Here is a 17988-nt window from a genome sequence, read left to right as displayed (position 1 = left end):
TGACATTACAATTGAGATTGAACATTTCAACCATTCTACAAACAAACCTATGTACATGATTGTGTGTGTGTGCCCTTCTTCATTTTGGGGCAATTCTACGCTAACTTGTATGGGACCTTTGCGAACGATCGCACATCGCTCCTCGGCTGTGAGCTTCTTGGGCCAGAGAGCCGGGCCATCAGTCAGCAAGCCTACAGTGCTTTGATCGGTGGCAGCACGATAAGCACAGCTAGGGCTAGGGCTATTGCTAGCAGAACTAGGCGGTTGACTCCAAAGCCCCATCATCGTCATCATCTGTGTCAAAATGGCCATCACTGGGCAACTCTTCCACCTCATCTGTGTCAACGTCGATAACACTGTCGGCGACGGCGGGCGGCAACAACGTGATGTCCTCTTATTGTCTTAAAGGTCGTGAGTAATATGCCTTCTCGTATTGTGAACGCGAGCTGCCACTACAATAACTGATACCACCGGTCGGGCTGAACTCTTACAGTGCGTTCACACTGCAGCGGAGCGCGCGGCGTCGGCTTCCAATTCATTTTCAATGAAACCAGGCGTTGACGCTCGCGTAGGTCATTGTGGGAAGGCGAGCGGAGCGGAGCGTTGCAAGTTGGATTTTCTCAACTTTATGTAAATGAGGAGCGTGAAAACGCTAGCGTTGGCCAATCGGATTGGTTTCTTGTTTCTTGTAACGTAGCAACTGTTCGTCATGGTAAACATTTCTAGGTTTGACAATTTCAAGATGGAGGAGAAACTTTTCGTATGTGTCTGCACACCCAGTTCTGTTCAGAACAAAGTTACTAATGTGACGAGCCTGAATTTAAAGATTACATTAAACTAATAATGCATGGTGCATGGTTGCCGATGTCGTCATTGTTCCTAGTGTGTTTTTATAGCCTACTTTTAAATGTAGTCGTCACATTACGTGACTGTTCTGTGCCACTGCTAGCTCGCTAGCCCAGCCTACAAACGACTGGTTGAGTGACCGGTGGCGTAACATGTATTCTACTGTAATCTTGCACTAGTAAAATCTTGCACTTACATAAATGTTGTGTAAAAGTGGTATTTTGATCGATATTGTGAGTACATGAACCCAAATCTGCACGCTTGGCCATGACTACAACAGTGACCTTAGAGAACTACAACTCTGTATTAACTTGTCTAACACGCCCCCGAGCGTGGTGTACTGTGGGAAGGCAAGCGATGCAGAGCGTTAAAAAACGCTGCAGTGTGAACGCACTGTTACAGTGCGTTCACACTGCAGCGGAGCGGGCGGCGCGTGGCGTCGGCTTCCAATTCATTTTCAATGAAACCAGGCGTTGACGCTCGCGTAGGGCATTGTGGAAAGGCGAGCGGAGCGGAGCGGAGCGTTGCAAGTTGGATTTTCTCAACTTTATGTAAATGAGGAGCGTGAAAACGCTAGCGTTGGCCAATCGGATTGTTTTCTTGTTTCTTGTAACGTAGCAACCTTTGGTCATGATAAACATTTCTAGGTTTCACAATTTCAAGATGGAGGAGAAACTTTTCGTATGTGTCTGCACACCCAGTTCTGTTCAGAACAAAGTTACTAATGTGACGAGCCTGAATTTAAAGATTACATTAAACTAATAATGCATGGTGCATGGTTGCCGATGTCGTCATTGTTCCTAGTGTGTTTTTATAGCCTACTTTTAAATTCAGTCTCGTCACATTACGTGACTGTTCTGTGCCACTGCTAGCCCAGCCTACAAACGACTGGTTGAGTGACCGGTGGCGTAACATGTATTATACTGTAATCTTGCACTAGTAAAATCTTGCACTTACATAAATGTTGTGTAAAAGTGGTATTTTGATCGATATTGTGAGTACATGAACCCAAATCTGCACGCTTGGCCATGACTACAACAGTGACCTTAGAGAACTACAACTCTGTATTAACTTGTCTAACACGCCCCCGAGCGTGGTGTACTGTGGGAAGGCAAGCGATGCAGAGCGTTAAAAAACGCTGCAGTGTGAACGCACTGTTATCCCAACAGCATACTGGCCCGGCTTGGCTCGCGCTCGATTTTAAAACTTCTAGGGTAGGTTCTTAGCTACGAACGCTTGTTTATTTTGCAGGACAATGGGCAATTCGACAAAATTACTTATCCAACAAATGATTATGTTGGCCAGTTTTACCCAAAATAAATGTCAAGCTTATTTACTTAATTTGGGTATTTACTTAGTGACAACACAGTATAGCCCATAATTAACTAATCAGCTTGTTGGGTGTGCTTGACTTTGGCAAGCGGGCTAGCTAATATAAAGTGAATACCACTTAGTTTTCAGTCGATATGCAGGGAATTTTGTCTATAGCCAATGCAGGACAGAAAAGCAGGAACACACATTAAAAACCATAGGTTTTTCACCGCTCCATAGGAGGAATAGCCACATTCACTAGGAGCGATTTGAAACAAACTTTCAAGTTTGCGCGTTTGTGGGCGTTTCTGTGTGAATTAGTGAGCACCCCACCCTGTAGTGTACAGCAAATAGCCCCCAGAATAAATGAGAAACATTTGTAATAAAGGATTTACGTTAAGTGGAAAGGCTCATATGTCATGAAAACATCAACTTAGCTGGCTTGCAATGCCTTGTAAGATATGGAAAATAATGTTACAGCAGTTAGTGTAATGCAGTTGAAATCCTCAATAAAAACACACAGAGCAAATACATTTTTTGGCCACCAATCAGTACATGTATTATCTGGGACTGTCATACTGCCTTTCTGTAAGGCGTGTGAGGTGAAGTGGACACTCCCAATGCTATCAGGTACCTGCAGGTGCATGCTACGGAACACACGTACGTACATTATACACAAGCTGAAACTGCTAGTCTCAGTTTGTTTGACTTCTAAAGCCCAATTTATACTTAGGTCGCAGACACTTTTGAAAAGGTCGCCGACAGAAATGACGTCTCAGTCGACACTTTTAACCGTGCTTAAGCCCAATTTATACTTAGGTCGCAGACACTTTTGAAAAGGTCGCCGACAGAAATGACGTCTCGGTCGACACTTTTAACCGTCGCTTAGAAGTGTCGCCTACCAGGAGAAATTTCTACTGGCGCGGATGTCGTCACATAGTGAAAAATTAAAATTGTCAGTTTCTCCGATTGATCACCTAGGCTACAAAGCGTTAACAATGTAACCATAGCTATGAATGTAACGGTAAAATGATTCTGTTTACGTCACGCGAACCTTGAGCACAGGCGACTGTTTTCCAAAGTATAAATGCAGCAGCCTGAGTGACACTTTTTTTTTCGTCGGCGACCATTTCAAAAGTGTCCGCGACCGAAGTATAAATTAATCTTAAGATTGAATATAGAGCTCCGGACGTCACGTGACTTTCCTGTTAACGTCGCCATTTTGGCAGGAAAGTAATGGCTAAAATGAACGGCGCCAGCAAGGATTTCAACCTGTCCGAGTTCACTGCGCACTTTAATTCAAAATACATAGGCAGCTATAAAGCAAAACTTGGTCTATTAACCCTCGTGCTGCCTTCGGGTCACATGACCCAAAGGTTCATAACGAACCATCGTTGTGTTTACCCAATTTTACCCAATACAAAAACAAATAAAAATAATTTTCTTTTAACCATCGCAATGTGGGGGGTCTGAGACAGCCCGACGGTTAAAAGAAAATGCTTCACTTTGTTTTTGTATGAGGTAAATTTGTCGCAATACGACGGTGGGTCACAATGACTGATGGGTCAGAATGACCCGAAGATAACACAAGGGTTAAACATTAGTGATCCATATAATGCTCCCGGAGTTATTTTACGACCTTTACGAGTGAAACGGAAGGCTTCCCTGACCTTCTGTATCCAGATATTTACAATTCTTATCAACTTTCATTCGTCCTACTCTTGAGTCTTTGAAAGCCTACAAAAGCCTGGAGGGATATAAATGGACGCAATCAGCTGGATTATAGTAGTGGTGAATATTCAGAAGACAGTTTTATAACTTGTATAGCTAGCTAGCGTTAGCAACGTTCGTCAACGGTTAGCTACTAACGAGTAACGTTGGCTAACGTACATTATATCAGTGCACTTTTCATCACAAAAATGCCATTACATATTTATTTCAGATAAATCATTCCAAGAGACTGAATTATCCTCAGTTGAAGCCATGGGTGGTTGTCAGGAATTATAGGGTTCTTCTCACTCAGATTGCCAGTTTTACACAAATCACAAAAATAATCGGACCAGCTTGCTAAAAGCAGAATTCCCATATCTCTTGAAAGCTGACCTGCTCGACTTTATAGGTGTAGAATTGACTGTAAAACTGTAAAATTATGAACTTTGTGACATGACTTGAAGACATAGCTGCCGCCTAAGACTTTGCGGTCTACCGGGCGACATTCTCACTCAAATGTCAAGACTTTCGTAACCCAAATCAAAATTCTGATGTGACAGATCAATGGGGAATGGCTTTCTCTCTTAAGGGCTGTCTTCCTCGACCTTTTTGGTCTTTTTAAATCGAACTATTTGTATAATCCGTGTACTTCTCTAGCCATTATAAAGGCTATCCTTTCCCGATTTTCTGCAGCCACATTGCGCGCGCATCCCGAATGTTTACAAACAAATAATTGGTCTATTAGAAAGGAACTTGGTAAAGTACTTCATATTCTTGGCACACTATAAATACAAAAATAGTTACCAGTTCGTTAGTTATCAAAATGTATAATGAGTAATTAGGAGTGTGTAAGAGTCTTAAGTCAGACAACCAACCAGTTATCGAGCTTCAATGAGAGGACAAACAATATAAATTCATTAATTACATTCAAATCTGCCATAAAAATATATCCCTACCCATTTTACTTTATTGTATAACTGTACAGACATTCCACAGGGTGGATCATAAAAACATCATATAAAAACACTTTAAACATACATATGTGCATGATGGCAATTGGCAAGAATGTTGTGTACTGATCATAAACAGTATATTTGAGGTACTTGCTGGGCTAGACTGAATCCTATATGCAAGGTGTTAGTAGGGTTGGGGTTTAGGGGTCAGTGGGGGTCAGGTTGTTCTCCAGGAGGTATGTCGCTCTCAGACGCATCTCTCCCTCACTGTTGTACTGAATAGCCTCTAGCAAGGATTGTCCACTCTGTTTCACAAACTCCTCTGCCACCTACAAGGACAAACATTTGGACAGGAAAGCATTATTAGTGGTTTAAGCACTTGGTGGTGTGATATATACAGTTAGGTCCATAAATATTTGGACATTGACACAATTTTCATCATTTTGGCTCTGTATACCACCACAATGGATTTGAAATGAAACAATCAAGATGTGCTTTAACCCTTGTGTTCTCCTCGGGTCGTTCTGACCCATCAGTCATTGTGACCCACCGTCGTATTGCGACAACTTTACCGCATACAAAAACAAAGTGAAGCATTTTCTTTTAACCGTCGGGCTGTCTCAGACCCCCCACATTGCGAAGGTTAAAAGAAAAGTATTTTTATTTGGTTTTGTATTGGGTAAAATTGGGTAAACACAATGATGGTTCGTTATGAACCTTTGGGTCATGTGACCCGAAGGCAGCACGAGGGTTAAGTGCAGACTTTCATCTTTAATTTCAGGGTATTTACATCCAAATCAGGTGAACGGTGTAGGAATTACAATACATTTTATATGTGGCCCCCCCCTTTTTAAGGGACCAAAAGTAATTGGACAATTGGCTGCTCAGCTGTTCCATGGCCAGGTGTATGTTATTCCCTCATGGGAGTTCGTTATTTCATTGACAAGGAGCAGATAAAAGGTCTAGAGTTCATTTCAAGTATGGTATTTGTGTTTGGAATCTGTTGCTGTCAACTCTCAATATGAAGTCCAAAGAGCTGTCACCATCAGTGAAGCAAGCCATCGTTAGGCTGAAAAATCAAAACAAACCTATCAGAGAGATAGCAAAAACATTAGGTGTGGCTCAATCAACTGTTTGGTACATTCTTAAAAAGAAAGAACGCACTGGTGAGCTCAGCAACACCAAAAGACCCGGAAGACCACGGAAAACAACTGTGGTGGATGACAGAAGAATTCTTTCCCTGGTGAAGAAAAACCCCTTCACAACAGTTGGCCAGATCAAGAACACTCTCCAGGAGGTAGGCGTATCTGTGTCAAAGTCAAAAATTAAGAGAAGACTTCACCAGAGTAAATACAGAGGGTTCACCACAAGATGTAAACCATTGGTGAGTCTCAAAAACAGGAAGACCAGATTAGAGTTTGCCAAAAAACATCTAAAAGAGCCTGTACAGTTCTGGAACAACATCCTATGGACAGATGAGACCAAGATCAACTTGTACCAGAATGATGGGAAGAGAAGAGTATGGAGAAGGGAAGGAACTGCTCATGATCCAAAGCATACCACCTCATCAGTGAAGCATGGTGGAGGTAGTGTTATGGCGTGGGCATGTATGGCTGCCAATGGAACTGGTTCCCTTGTATTTATCGATGATGTGACTGCTGACAAAAGCAGTAGGATGAATTCTGAAGTGTTTCTGGCAATATTATCTGCTCAGATTCAGCCAAATGCTTCAGAACTCATAGGACGGCGCTTCACAGTGCAGATGGACAATGACCCCAAGCATACTGCGAAAGCAACCAAAGAGTTTTTTAAGGCAAAGAAGTGGAATGTTCTGCAATGGCCAAGTCAATCACCTGACCTAAATCCAATTGAGCATGCATTTCACTTGCTAAAGACAAAACTGAAGGGAAAATGCCCCAAGAACAAGCAGGAACTGAAGACAGTTGCAGTAGAGGCCTGGCAGAGCATCACCAGGGACGAAACCCAGCGTCTGGTGATGTCTATGGGTTCCAGACTTCAGGCTGTCATTGACTGCAAAGGATTTTGCAACCAAGTATTAAAAGTGACAATTAGATTTATGATTATGTTAGTTTGTCCAATTATTTTTGGTCCCTTAAAAAGGGGGGGGGGGGGCACATATAAAATGTGTTGTAATTCCTACACCGTTCACCTGATTTGGATGTAAATACCCTGAAATTAAAGCTGAAAGTCTGCACTTAAAGCACATCTTGATTGTTTCATTTCAAATCCATTGTGGTGGTATACAGAGCCAAAATGATGAAAATTGTGTCAATGTCCAAATATTTATGGACCTAACTGTATATTTATATATTGTCAGCCATCTTGAGTGTGTCACTGGCTGTACCTGTGGACTGCTGCATAGCAGCATGAGGAGAACTTCCAGACTGAGGGTCACCATTTCCTGGTCGGCCATCTTGAGTGTGGCACAGAGTGCTGGCAGCAGACCTGCCTTAACCAGCTGGATGCAGTACTCACTTCCTTTATGGGCCACATTACCCAGAATCCTTAGCACCTGCTCTCAACAAGAAGAGTTGAATGAAGAAAAGCTTCTCCATGAAACTGATTTAATGAATATCTGATTTGAACTCTTTCTCCTCAACAGTCTTTACAGGTCTTACTCACCATAGTGTTGATGCCTCGGGAGAAAGGCAACATCTGAATGAGACTAGGAACCAGGTTGAGAAACAGCAGGGCTGAGCAGAACCGACTGGAGTCAGCTGAGAGAGAAAGAGATCAAAATCACAGCAGCAGGACTTGAGAAGGACAGAACAACGTGTATCTTTATAAAAAAGAATACATTCACATTTCAGTGCTGATTATCAATGTAAAAAATGAAAGAGTTAAACAAAATCATGACCACCCTGAGGTAGAAACAAAACCGGTTTCAGTTTACATGAGAGCAGCGATCAGGGCTCTCATGTTTGATCAAACCTGTCAACGTTTGTGTACAAAAATCCAGGAGACGGGTGTGTGTGTGTGCTGGTGACGTTTCTGATTGGCTGGTAGGTGGCTGGTAGGTGGCATTTAACTCTGTATTACTCGAGACAGCTATCAACTCACCGGAAAACGTCACTCCGTATGCTTGCGCCTCGTCCATTAATTGTATGTAGCGGGACAAATGATCCCTTACTTCTCATTGTGAGAAATACAAGGTGTTGCGTGACAAATGGTTGAAATGCGTGAGTCTCACGGCGAATGCGTGAGACTTGAGAGCCCTGTGAGAGTGTGAACATACCTGTGATGTTGTTAAGGACCCATGTACTCTCTCTGGCCAAGGCTGGCTGGATCTGCAGGAAGGCCAGAGTAAACGCACACAGAGCGGCCAGGAGACGAGCATCTCTCAGCTGGGGCTCTAGCTCCCTCAGTGGTCTGGAGGACAACAGGTTCCCCACACAGCGCAGCAAGGGCCAGATTAACTGTGACGCGAGAAGAAACAGAAAATATGATAAAATGTCTATTATATTTAGTGGAGTTTAAGACTAAATGTTTTGATCCAGATTTTCCTGTACCAGCTCTATGCCCTCTTGTTTAGTTCCTTCAGCCACTGCGCCCCCCAGTGTCACCAGAAGGGCACTGCACTGTGACAGAGCCCCTTGAACCAGCAGGGCACCGTTGTCCACATTACTGACAACAGAGCAGATGGACACAATGAAATATATTAAACTCAACAGATAGCTTACATATATGGTGGCCATAATTATGAAATATCCAGCAATATTCCAACAGTTGGAAACCCAGACAACAACAGGGTCCCACCTGCAAATGAGGTAGTGCAGGCACCAGGCACACTCAATGGCAGGGGACAGACCGAACTGGGGGTCGACAGTCAGCACAGAGAGGAGATGGGGAACCAACCCTGAGGCCAGGACTAGCCTGCATATGGGAATTACAGTATGAACAGAGTGTATAGACAGACGGACAGGCAGAGACAGATATACAGCTAGATAGATACAGATGGAGAGACAGAAAGTCAGGGGGAGGGACAAAAAGAGAGTAAGACAGAGACAACAGTAGCAGACAGAAAGATAACCAGACAGAAAGACGATATTCTATAAATTCAGGGTATCAGAGAGATTAGAGAGTTTCATGGTATGATACATAGTCCACAAATTACGGGGAAATCTCTGCAGCATGTTTTGCTTGGAGGAGTTGTGAGAGCGTAAACCCCACTGCTTCTACCACGGCTAGGCTGGACCTCTGGATCTGGACACACACACATAATGTACACGTTGTATAAAGATACAGTACGCACCCTATTAGGAAATATGGCAGTCTATTAACAGCTCACAAAAGGTTATGCATAGGTATATGTATAGTTCCTACCTGGATACAGTTTGCCAGTGCAGGGATGAGACCCTGGGCTAGGAGCTTTTCTACAATGGCATCACTGTCTGGACAAAGGTTACCTAAAGTGTACAGGCAAAGCTCCTGTGGAGGGGTGTGCAAGCAAACACAAACACACGCAGAGACATACACACAGGAGTGAGATAAATATCAATACCATATCCGACTGTTTGTTGACATGACTTGCTGTGTGTATTTTGGTGCCTACAGTGAACTTGGCGCTCTGTCCAGACAGGTAGGTGAGGAGGTAAGGTGTAGCAGGCAGACATGCAGGTCCCACACTAGGGTGGGGAGAGTGGGACAGCTCGTGGAGACACCTCACAGCCTCCAGACGACACTGGGCGTTGGAGCCACTGAGGAGCCCCACCAAGACATGCATGCTGTTCTCCTGCCTGAAGGCACACACACAGGTAGAAAAGAACTTTATTATCCACAGCAGACATCCTGACAAGACTTGGATGCCATTTTCAGAATACACAGCCGTCATACTTGATTAGGAGGAGGTGCGTTGAGGGATTCCGCAGGGCTTTCCTCAGAGTGCTTAGGTGATCCCCTCTCTCCTCCCCACCATTCAGAACCTTCAGGAACAACTCCACCACCTGACACACAGAAATAAAATGTATCCTTTGATAGATGTACGATAGATCAGCAACTGATTCATACTTTAACAGGAGTGATTTGTCCGTTTGTTTATTCATATAATATTCCTTATATGAATAGCATCTGTGAAGAAAGGTAACCAGAGCCACACCTGATCACTGGACTGTATGTCCATGGCGCTGTCCACTTCATCATCTTCATTCAACAGGAGTCTCTTACTGACCAGCTGTCTGTCTTTCCGGGCCTGTCGGAGTTCTCCAGACAGATTGAAGTTCACAGTAAATAACTAACTCTACTGACCTTTGTCAATCAGATTTCTGGACGACGATAGGCTAGTGTTAAGTCAAACTTCTCTACGAAGTTCTATGTATATGTCTATTTCTGTACACTCAAGGCATATTAAAATTAAAATGTTACAACCAGTACTTACAATATTCAACTTTTTGGTATTTGTTTATACCTCGAGTATACAGCTACATACTTTGTCTACGTACCACCGTCCAAGGCGATGGAGAGCCCAGTTATTGGCTTGTTAACTCACCTTTCTCATGATCTCGCCTCTTGAATTTCAACTCTTCCAAGCTGCAGCCCTTGCGACCCGCCTTGTGTCTAACCGTATTTAACCTCCACATTGTTATCAGTCAGAAACGTTATTTATTTAAAGTGAGATAAAACTGCTAACTAGCAACCGAGTTTAGCATGCTTGCTGCTGTTGACATGATGCTCTTCTTCTCCGGAAGGCAAAGGAATTGTGATGAGACTGTAGATGTCTGTAGCGCCCACTGGCGTCAGACAAACGTCTTAGAAACAACTTCAGAATACCAACCGAATACCCACAAACATTCAAATATGAGTTTGTACAAATGCCATTCAATTCTATTAAAAAAAGAATATACCATGCATATCAGTTATTTAAAAAATATCAAAACAGGGGGGACAATCCATATTGATTGCCATTATTTTGTTAAAAACATCAATTTATAATTTCTTGCATACAAAGAATTGTAGATCACCATAGAACAATCCAGTCCAAGTGGGCATCTAACTATCTGTGAATCTCATGCATCAAACCACCACTTAAAATAACGTTGACAATAAAGTTTGGAGGGTCTTCACTCTTCATACATTGTATTTCATTTTCTTTACATTTTGTATCATTTTCACACACATTCATGCCATGATACGAGCACTGACAAAGGATTAACATGAGAAATATAAAACTGTCTGTAGCAGCACATGAGACTGTCAACAATCTTCCACTGAAATACGGTTAAAGACTACAAGTCTACTATAAAAAATCAAATAAAAAATGGACTGGTAAAAAATATTGTTTATAGAACAGTTTCAGTATTCAATGTAAAAAATTGTCCAGAGACGTCTTTAACCCTCGTGCTGCCTTCGGGTCACATGACCCAAAGGTTCATAACGAACCATTGTTGTGTTTACCCAATTTTACCCAATACAAAAACAAATAAAAATAATTTTCTTTTAACCATTCCAATGTGGGGGGTCTGAGACAGCCCGACAGTTAAAAGAAAATGCTTCACTTTGTTTTTGTATGAGGTAAATTTGTCGCAATACGACGGTGGGTCACAATGACTGATGGGTCAGAATGACCCGAAGATAACACAAGGGTTAAAATACAGTAAAGTTGATCACTTTTAAACCTGTGCTGGATACCAATGAGGAAGACTTTTCACATCAGCCCAGCTAACTAACGGGACCATGTTCCCTTTGTATCTTTCTATTTGTCATAAATATTCTTTCTTCGTCGTCCTCATGTTAATGTGCTCTTGGATGATTTTCTTTTCTGAAAGGAATGGAAAACTACATTCAAAAAAAGTTTTTTCTTCAAAACAGATTCACTTTTTCTAGACACCACCAAAAAAAGAAAGAAGTTGTTGAACCAATGTTTTTTTTATGGCAATGATAATGATGGTGATGATAATGTCATCACCTTTTTTTTAGGTGTAAGCTCTGCTGTCGCTGGAGGGTTGTCTGTGGGGGCTGAGTCTGGGCCCGGGTTGACAGATATCATTGGAATCTCTGGCAGGTTCACCTTGCTTTTCTCTAAAAACATTAATACCAGTGGAACCATTTAGTGCAGCCAAATGAGAAGAGGACGCAGTGCAACTAAACAATGCTACAGATGTCATCAATCGTGTTTCTGCCAAAACAATTCAAGCATCGGCACACTGTTCCCAGTAAAGTGATCAGCAAGTTCAGCGTAAGCTCCGGAGCTTAAGTTTTGAATGCAACACCTGCTAATTAAAACACATTAAACAACCTCACATAAAATAAACACAATCATATTGAATGAGGAGACACTTACTTTTCTTCTTCTCTGTTGGAGGCGTCACGAGGTTAGACAGAGGTAGGGATTCTTGGTCAGCTAAAATCTCTTGAGGCCCATCCTTCTCTTTCTTCTTCTCTTTTTTCTTCTTCTTCTTCTCAGTTATCTGCGTGTTGTTTTCAATCTTAGTCTTTTCTGATTTTTCCTTTTTGGGCTTCTTGGTGTCCTCAATGGCTTTGTCCATGGATTTTTTCTTTGTCTGGGCCACCTTTTTCTTTTTCTCTGGTTCCTTCTGTTCTTCAGGCTCACTGTTTTTCTCATTTACCTTTGGGGCTTGTTTTCCTTTCCCTGCTTCCTTCTTTCTCTCCTTATCTTTTACCTTCCCCGTTTCTTCACTTGCCTCAACCATCTTCTCCTTGTTCTCTTCTCTTTGTTTCTTTTTCCTCTTGGGCTCTGTAGGATTCTCATCTGCTTTAGCTTCACTGGCTTTCCTTTTTCTTTTCTTGACCGCATCAGGTTTTGGGGTGGATACAAGGGTGGACTCTGCAGGCTTATTGCTGGGTGTTTTGGGTAAAGTTGTAGTCACAGGGCTGTCAGGTGGGGCCTTATTTGTCTGACCGGACTTAGCTTTACTGGTCTTTTTGGTTTTGACATTCCCCTCAACCTCTACATTCTTAATAGGTGTAGCTTTGCTCTTTTTAGGCATGGTCTCCTTCTTCTGTGTGGCTTCCGCCCTGGGTTTCCTTGGTGCTCTTGCTTTTTTGGGGGTTATGACGGGAGCAGGTGGAGGGTTCAGACTACTGATGGCGTCCATCTTGGCGAGGTCAGTGTCTGTGAACAAAATCAGCACCAGTTAAAACTGTAGAACAAAGTCTCCCCAATTAACCTTCTCAATGAGTACACCGTAGGTTTGTTTTCAAATGTGTGTAAGACAGCTTTTTTAAATGACTTGAGGATGCGGCTGTAAAATACAATTTTCTTATTAAAAAGTGTGAGGGTAGGGGGGACAGATTTTAAATAAATAAAAAATACATATATTATGAAACTCAAGCCCCTGGAGTACTCCATTATGTTTTTATTTTTTGGGATGTCAATTGACTCTTAACTCAGGGCACTTGGAGTCCAAGAGGACTTATTTGATCTTCATCATACACAAACTGTACGCACAAACCCTGTACCTGACAGTTCAAGGATCCGCTTCTTCCACATCTCCACGTCCAGACTGCTGTCTGAGTCATCACTGGCTGGAGGAGGAGCAGAGGAAGGAGCAGGGATCTGGGCCTGAGGTGCCTTCTTCTTGGTCTTGACTGGTGTGTCCAATGGTTTGTCTGCAGGTTTTTTCCTTTTGGCGGGTGGAGCTGAGGGCTTTGGAGAAAAGATAGAGAAAATAGAAGTTTAACACTGATTGTAATGATGCAATGACAATATAGGGAATAAAAGCAAATCAACCTCTGTAACTAACTAGCAAACGCCAGCCAGTGTCAATGACCTGGATCCTCCTGATTTGAAGCTTACCTTGAGAGCGGTTTTCTTAGCGTCATTCTTGGCCTTCTTGGTTGAAGCTGGGGGGTTGAGTTGAACCTCCGCCTGCTTCTCAGGAGCTCCTTTCGGGTGGCTACCACTGCTGGACTCATCTCCTGCTGGAGCAGTAGACTTGGGCTGAGCCGTGCTAGTCGTCTTTGCCTTGGTTGACTTAAGTTTTGTTCTGACATCTGATGCTGGCAGACTGGTTGGTGCCACTGGTGTAGCTGCCTGCATTGGTATGAGGATGAAAATGTATGTAAAGCGTCACGTTCAATTAGTTATCAGTGTGGGAGAGAAAGATCTTTTAGCTGGCATATGTATTAGGCCCAGCTCTAATCAACTTACCACAGCAGGACTTTCCTCCTCACTGTCTGATGATGATGAATCACTACTGTAGTCTTCGCTAGTGTTGGAAGTTGTGGATACAACTTTACTTGGGGTTGGTTTAGCTGGGGTGGTTGCTATGGTGGTTCCTTTGCTTGGGGTTGGTTTAGCAGGGGTAGGTATGGCCACACCTTTAGAGATCGCTGTCACCGATGCTGTTTTGGGTGGGGGGGGTAATTCCACACTCTCATCTTCACTATCTGATGATGCTGATTCGCTACTTGATTCACTGGAGTCTTTGCTAGTCTTAGAAGTTGTGGATACAACTTTACTTGGGGTTGGTTTAGCGGGTGTGGTTGCTATGGCGGTTCCTTTGCTTGGGGTTGGTTTAGCTGGGGTAGGTATGGCCACAGCTTTAGTGGTCGCTGTCACCGATGCTGCTTTGGGTGGGGGGGGTAATTCCACACTCTCATCTTCACTATCTGATGATGCTGATTCGCTACTTGACTCACTGGAGTCTTTGCTAGTCTTAGAAGTTGTGGATACAACTTTACTTGGGGTTGGTTTAGCTGGGGTGGTTGCTATGGTGGTTCCTTTGCTTGGGGTTGGTTTAGCAGGGGTAGGTATGGCCACACCTTTAGTGGTCACTGTTACCACTGCTGTTTTGGGTGGGGGGGGTAATTCCACACTCTCATCCTCACTATCTGATGATGCTGATTCGCTACTTGATTCACTGGAGTCTTTGCTAGTCTTAGAAGTTGTGGATACAACTTTACTTGGGGTTGGTTTAGCTGGGGTAAGTATGGCCGCAGCTTTAATGGTTGGTGTTGTCGGTGTAGAGGGTGATTTTGGACCGCCCTCTTCACTATCTGATGAAGACATAGTGGTGTCACTGTCTACGGCAGTCTGGGGCTCTTTACCGGCTGATAGTGGGATACTGGGAGCAGGAGTGGCTGACTGCTTGGCCTTGGTAGAAGCTGGGGCTGTAAGAATTGACTCATTGGCTGGTTCTGCTGTTGAGGGCTTTTAAAAACAAACAAAAACAAGTTATTTCTGTTGAGGATCTTATGAGATTAATAAAAATACAATTGTTCGGTTTTGACATCCCCTAGTTTTGACATTTCTTGAAAATCTTCAGCCATCTACAACAACCAACTAGAAACTAATAAACTGGTGTTTGGAACACCCAGTATAAGTTATCATAAACAAGTGTAACTAACATGACAACTCACCATAGCCGGACCCTCATCCTCACTGTCTGAGGATGTGTCATTGCTCTCGCTGGACGACTCTGGAGGAGCAGCCGGAGACTTGGCTGTAACAGGGGAGGCAGCGGAGGGCTTGGTCGTGGTGGAGGAGGGGGTGAAGGAGGGGGCTACCAGGGGCCTAGCTGAGGACAGCTTAGGAGCTGACTTGTTGTTAGGAGTGACAGGAGTCTGCGGAAGAAACCGATCATTTAAGTATTTTCAGTCAAACCATCCGTCTAATAATAAACTCATGTTAATATTATTGCAAGGTACGGCACTATCGTGTGTGTAACAGCATCAACTGGGAGTCAGATGGCTGAGCGGTGAGGGAGTCGGGCTAGTAATCTGAAAGTTGCCAGTTCGATTCCCGGCCGTGTCAATTGACGTTGTGTCCTTGGGCAAGGCACTTCACCCTAGTTGCTTCGGGGGAATGTCCCTGTACTTACTGTAAGTCTCTCTGGATAAGAGCGTCTGCTAAATGACTAAATGTAAATATAATCAACGTATGCATCTCCACCCTTCCTCGCACTTCACCTGTGGCAGTAGACTCTGACTTGCTTCTTCTTCCTCTGAGCTGCTGGCGGCGGACTCACTGTCAGAACTTTCCGGCTGTTTCTTGCTGGGGGTTGGTGGAGTGACCTTTGACCCTGCCTTGACCTTGGAAGCTGGCACATGGTTGGCTGCAGGGAACTTGGCAGGGCTGGCAATTGGAGGCTTAGTCTTGTCTGGGGCTGAATAGAGTTATAAGACATGAACCATCTCCAAGCGGGATACAGGATTACCAATTCTACGCAGTTCAATGAGGAAAGATCACAGAGATACGAAATAATCATAATGATGTCAGGGTTAGGGTTAGAGTGGTCAAATCAATGTTAAAAACATGGTCCTTCTAATCGTCTGCATTCAGTATGCCATACACTATTCTGTATTGTTTTTCTATCAATTCGTCATTAATTTCCATTAGGAAGCACAAAGACTCTAGTATAATGGTTCTCAATCTTGGTCCTCAGGTCCTGCATGTTTTAAATGTTTCCCTGCTCCAACACATCTGATTTCAATGAATAAGTTGTTACCAGGCTTCTGCCGAGCTAGATAACTACCCATTCATTTGAATGAGGTGTGTTGGAGCAAGGAAACATTTAAAACATACAGGACCGGAGGTCCCTGAGGAACAGGGCTGAGATCCACTGACAATGTGGCAGAAGATGCAGCATTGCTACCTTTGACAGGTGTCGTCTCATCTTCCGAGTCAGAGGTCTCTGTGCTGCTATCCGGGTCAGCTTGACGCTCTTTTGGCAGCTCTGATGAATCTGCTACTCTGCAGGTCTTTGCATCCTCAGATACACTGACAAGGACAACAGCAAAAATACAACACTGTCAGTGTTGCGAGTCACACAACAATGTAAAAACATAGCAACTAGCTGTCAAACGAGAAAAACTAAACAAATCTTATACTCACTCCCCAGACCATTTGTTGTATATGTCCAAAAGTGAGCTGGACAATGCTGCTGTCTCTCCCTAATGAACATTCAGACAGAGGATCAGAATTAGAATGTTAAATTTGCATCATAGGCTTCTGCATCACATTCCAAATTGTCCACATAAATGCAAGTAGAAAATACCGTAGTTAGGCAGCATACTGCATTACTATGTAACAACAACGTGCAGTTCAGTCACTGATAGAGTTAACTTTCAATAATGTAAAAATGAAACTCATTTTGTGCACATCATTGCGTGCATCGAATCCCATTCATTCTAAACAGACGTCTTACGCAAAGTCTTCCAAAGGAGTTATTAAATACAGAATTGTCAACTCCATTGCATTCACAGACCCGAAAAAAACAGTTAATCTGTAAGAGGGGCGCTATAAGAAGTTGGCTCTCTTGACCTGTGGAACATGCTTTCGGAGCTTCTCTGCCGCCTTCTGGAAACCGTTCTCCTTCAAATGCCGATAGATCAAGTGGATCAAATTGTGTTTGGACGCATGCTTTTCTTTTGAAGACATGGTCTTCCACTAATGCAATACAAAACAATGAACCGTATTGTTACAGTTTAAACTGCCCACTGTAGCATAAGTTCCTTTCAATTCCTACATCGCGCATGTTACACTTTCAACTTTGACCTATACTCATCGTTCCGTTCAAGGCACGGAGGCATTGTGGGATCTGTAGTGTGAGAAACACTCCCTGCAAACTCACTTGTTTTTGATTCTGGCCTGTAGGCCATTCTCTTAACCTCCGTAAATGTGTCAGTTATATATATATATGTTATATTCATATTATAATATTATGAATATTCATTCATATTTTGAAACGAGTCAAAACCATTTATTGATTTGTTTTTGTTTTGTTTTTGAAAAAGCAGGCTGGAAATGAGAACTGAGCCTGAGCTCTGCTGTGTTCACTGGTCATTATGATCCTGAATTAACTACTGTGAGGGTGAGTCCACCCATACAAAGCTCCTTTCTCTCTGTAAGGCCTTCCCTGTATGAAATGCTTTGCATTGAGGGAAGCAACAAAAATAAAAGCCCCAATCACACATCCTGTTTAAGAGCATGAAAGTAAACCTATGTGAACAGACGATGTCTATATAATCCGGGAGAGTGTAAAAAGTCCCCTCCCTATTTAGTTATGTACTTATGGAACAAGATATCTGAGAACTTGGGTGGGGTAAAACTCCGTAAAAGGCTGCTCTTTCTCTAATCACAATATTTTCTGTTTAAAACTTGGCTTTACATGTGTCCAGAAACCATCCCAAGTTTTCTCATGCATTGATTTAACCCTATTGTTCTGACACAAGGGATGGTGTTCAGAGA

The 17988-nt window shown here is 43.0% G+C and overlaps 2 protein-coding genes across 2 annotated transcripts; both read right to left on the bottom strand.

The window, feature by feature from the left end:
* Window positions 1-4801: 4801 nt before the first annotated feature.
* On the bottom strand, window positions 4802-10629 carry tmco6 (transmembrane and coiled-coil domains 6). The gene is made up of 12 exons (XM_062476369.1): window positions 10327-10629; window positions 9937-10040; window positions 9675-9784; window positions 9394-9577; window positions 9165-9269; window positions 8956-9044; window positions 8598-8714; window positions 8351-8465; window positions 8077-8257; window positions 7464-7558; window positions 7186-7353; window positions 4802-5149 (listed from the first exon to the last, which is right to left on the bottom strand). Exons 1-12 carry the CDS (start codon window positions 10415-10417, stop codon window positions 5021-5023), a joined length of 1488 nt encoding a protein of 495 aa, XP_062332353.1. The 5' UTR covers window positions 10418-10629; the 3' UTR covers window positions 4802-5020.
* Window positions 10630-11282: 653 nt separating this feature from the next.
* LOC134032395 (nucleolar protein dao-5-like) lies at window positions 11283-17296 on the bottom strand. Its single transcript, XM_062476368.1, has 11 exons — window positions 17062-17296; window positions 16633-16691; window positions 16394-16518; window positions 15708-15904; window positions 15159-15362; window positions 13948-14949; window positions 13594-13830; window positions 13257-13443; window positions 12118-12909; window positions 11743-11855; window positions 11283-11595 (listed from the first exon to the last, which is right to left on the bottom strand). The coding sequence occupies exons 1-11, from the start codon at window positions 17176-17178 to the stop codon at window positions 11563-11565; spliced, it is 3066 nt and encodes a 1021-aa protein (XP_062332352.1). The 5' UTR covers window positions 17179-17296; the 3' UTR covers window positions 11283-11562.
* Window positions 17297-17988: the final 692 nt, after the last annotated feature.

This window comes from Osmerus eperlanus, chromosome 13 (genome assembly GCF_963692335.1).
Source record: "Osmerus eperlanus chromosome 13, fOsmEpe2.1, whole genome shotgun sequence".
Taxonomy (NCBI): Eukaryota; Metazoa; Chordata; class Actinopteri; order Osmeriformes; family Osmeridae; genus Osmerus; species Osmerus eperlanus.
The sequence above is the reverse complement of the archived record's forward strand: the minus strand, read 5'-3'. Positions and strand labels throughout refer to the sequence as shown.

Coding starts and splice junctions, on each gene's coding strand:
- LOC134032395 (XM_062476368.1), bottom strand. CDS start 17,178: ATGTCTTCAAAAGAAAAGCATGCGTCCAAACACAATTTGATCCACTTG. Junction 15,363..15,707: donor GTCAGAGTCTACTGCCACAG/GTGAAGTGCGAG, acceptor TTTCTTCCGCAG/ACTCCTGTCACTCCTAACAA. Junction 13,444..13,593: donor CTAAGAAAACCGCTCTCAAG/GTAAGCTTCAAA, acceptor TTTTCTCCAAAG/CCCTCAGCTCCACCCGCCAA.
- tmco6 (XM_062476369.1), bottom strand. CDS start 10,417: ATGTGGAGGTTAAATACGGTTAGACACAAGGCGGGTCGCAAGGGCTGC. Junction 9,578..9,674: donor ACGCACCTCCTCCTAATCAA/GTATGACGGCTG, acceptor GTGTGCCTTCAG/GCAGGAGAACAGCATGCATG. Junction 7,559..8,076: donor GGTCCTTAACAACATCACAG/GTATGTTCACAC, acceptor TTTCTCTCTCAG/CTGACTCCAGTCGGTTCTGC.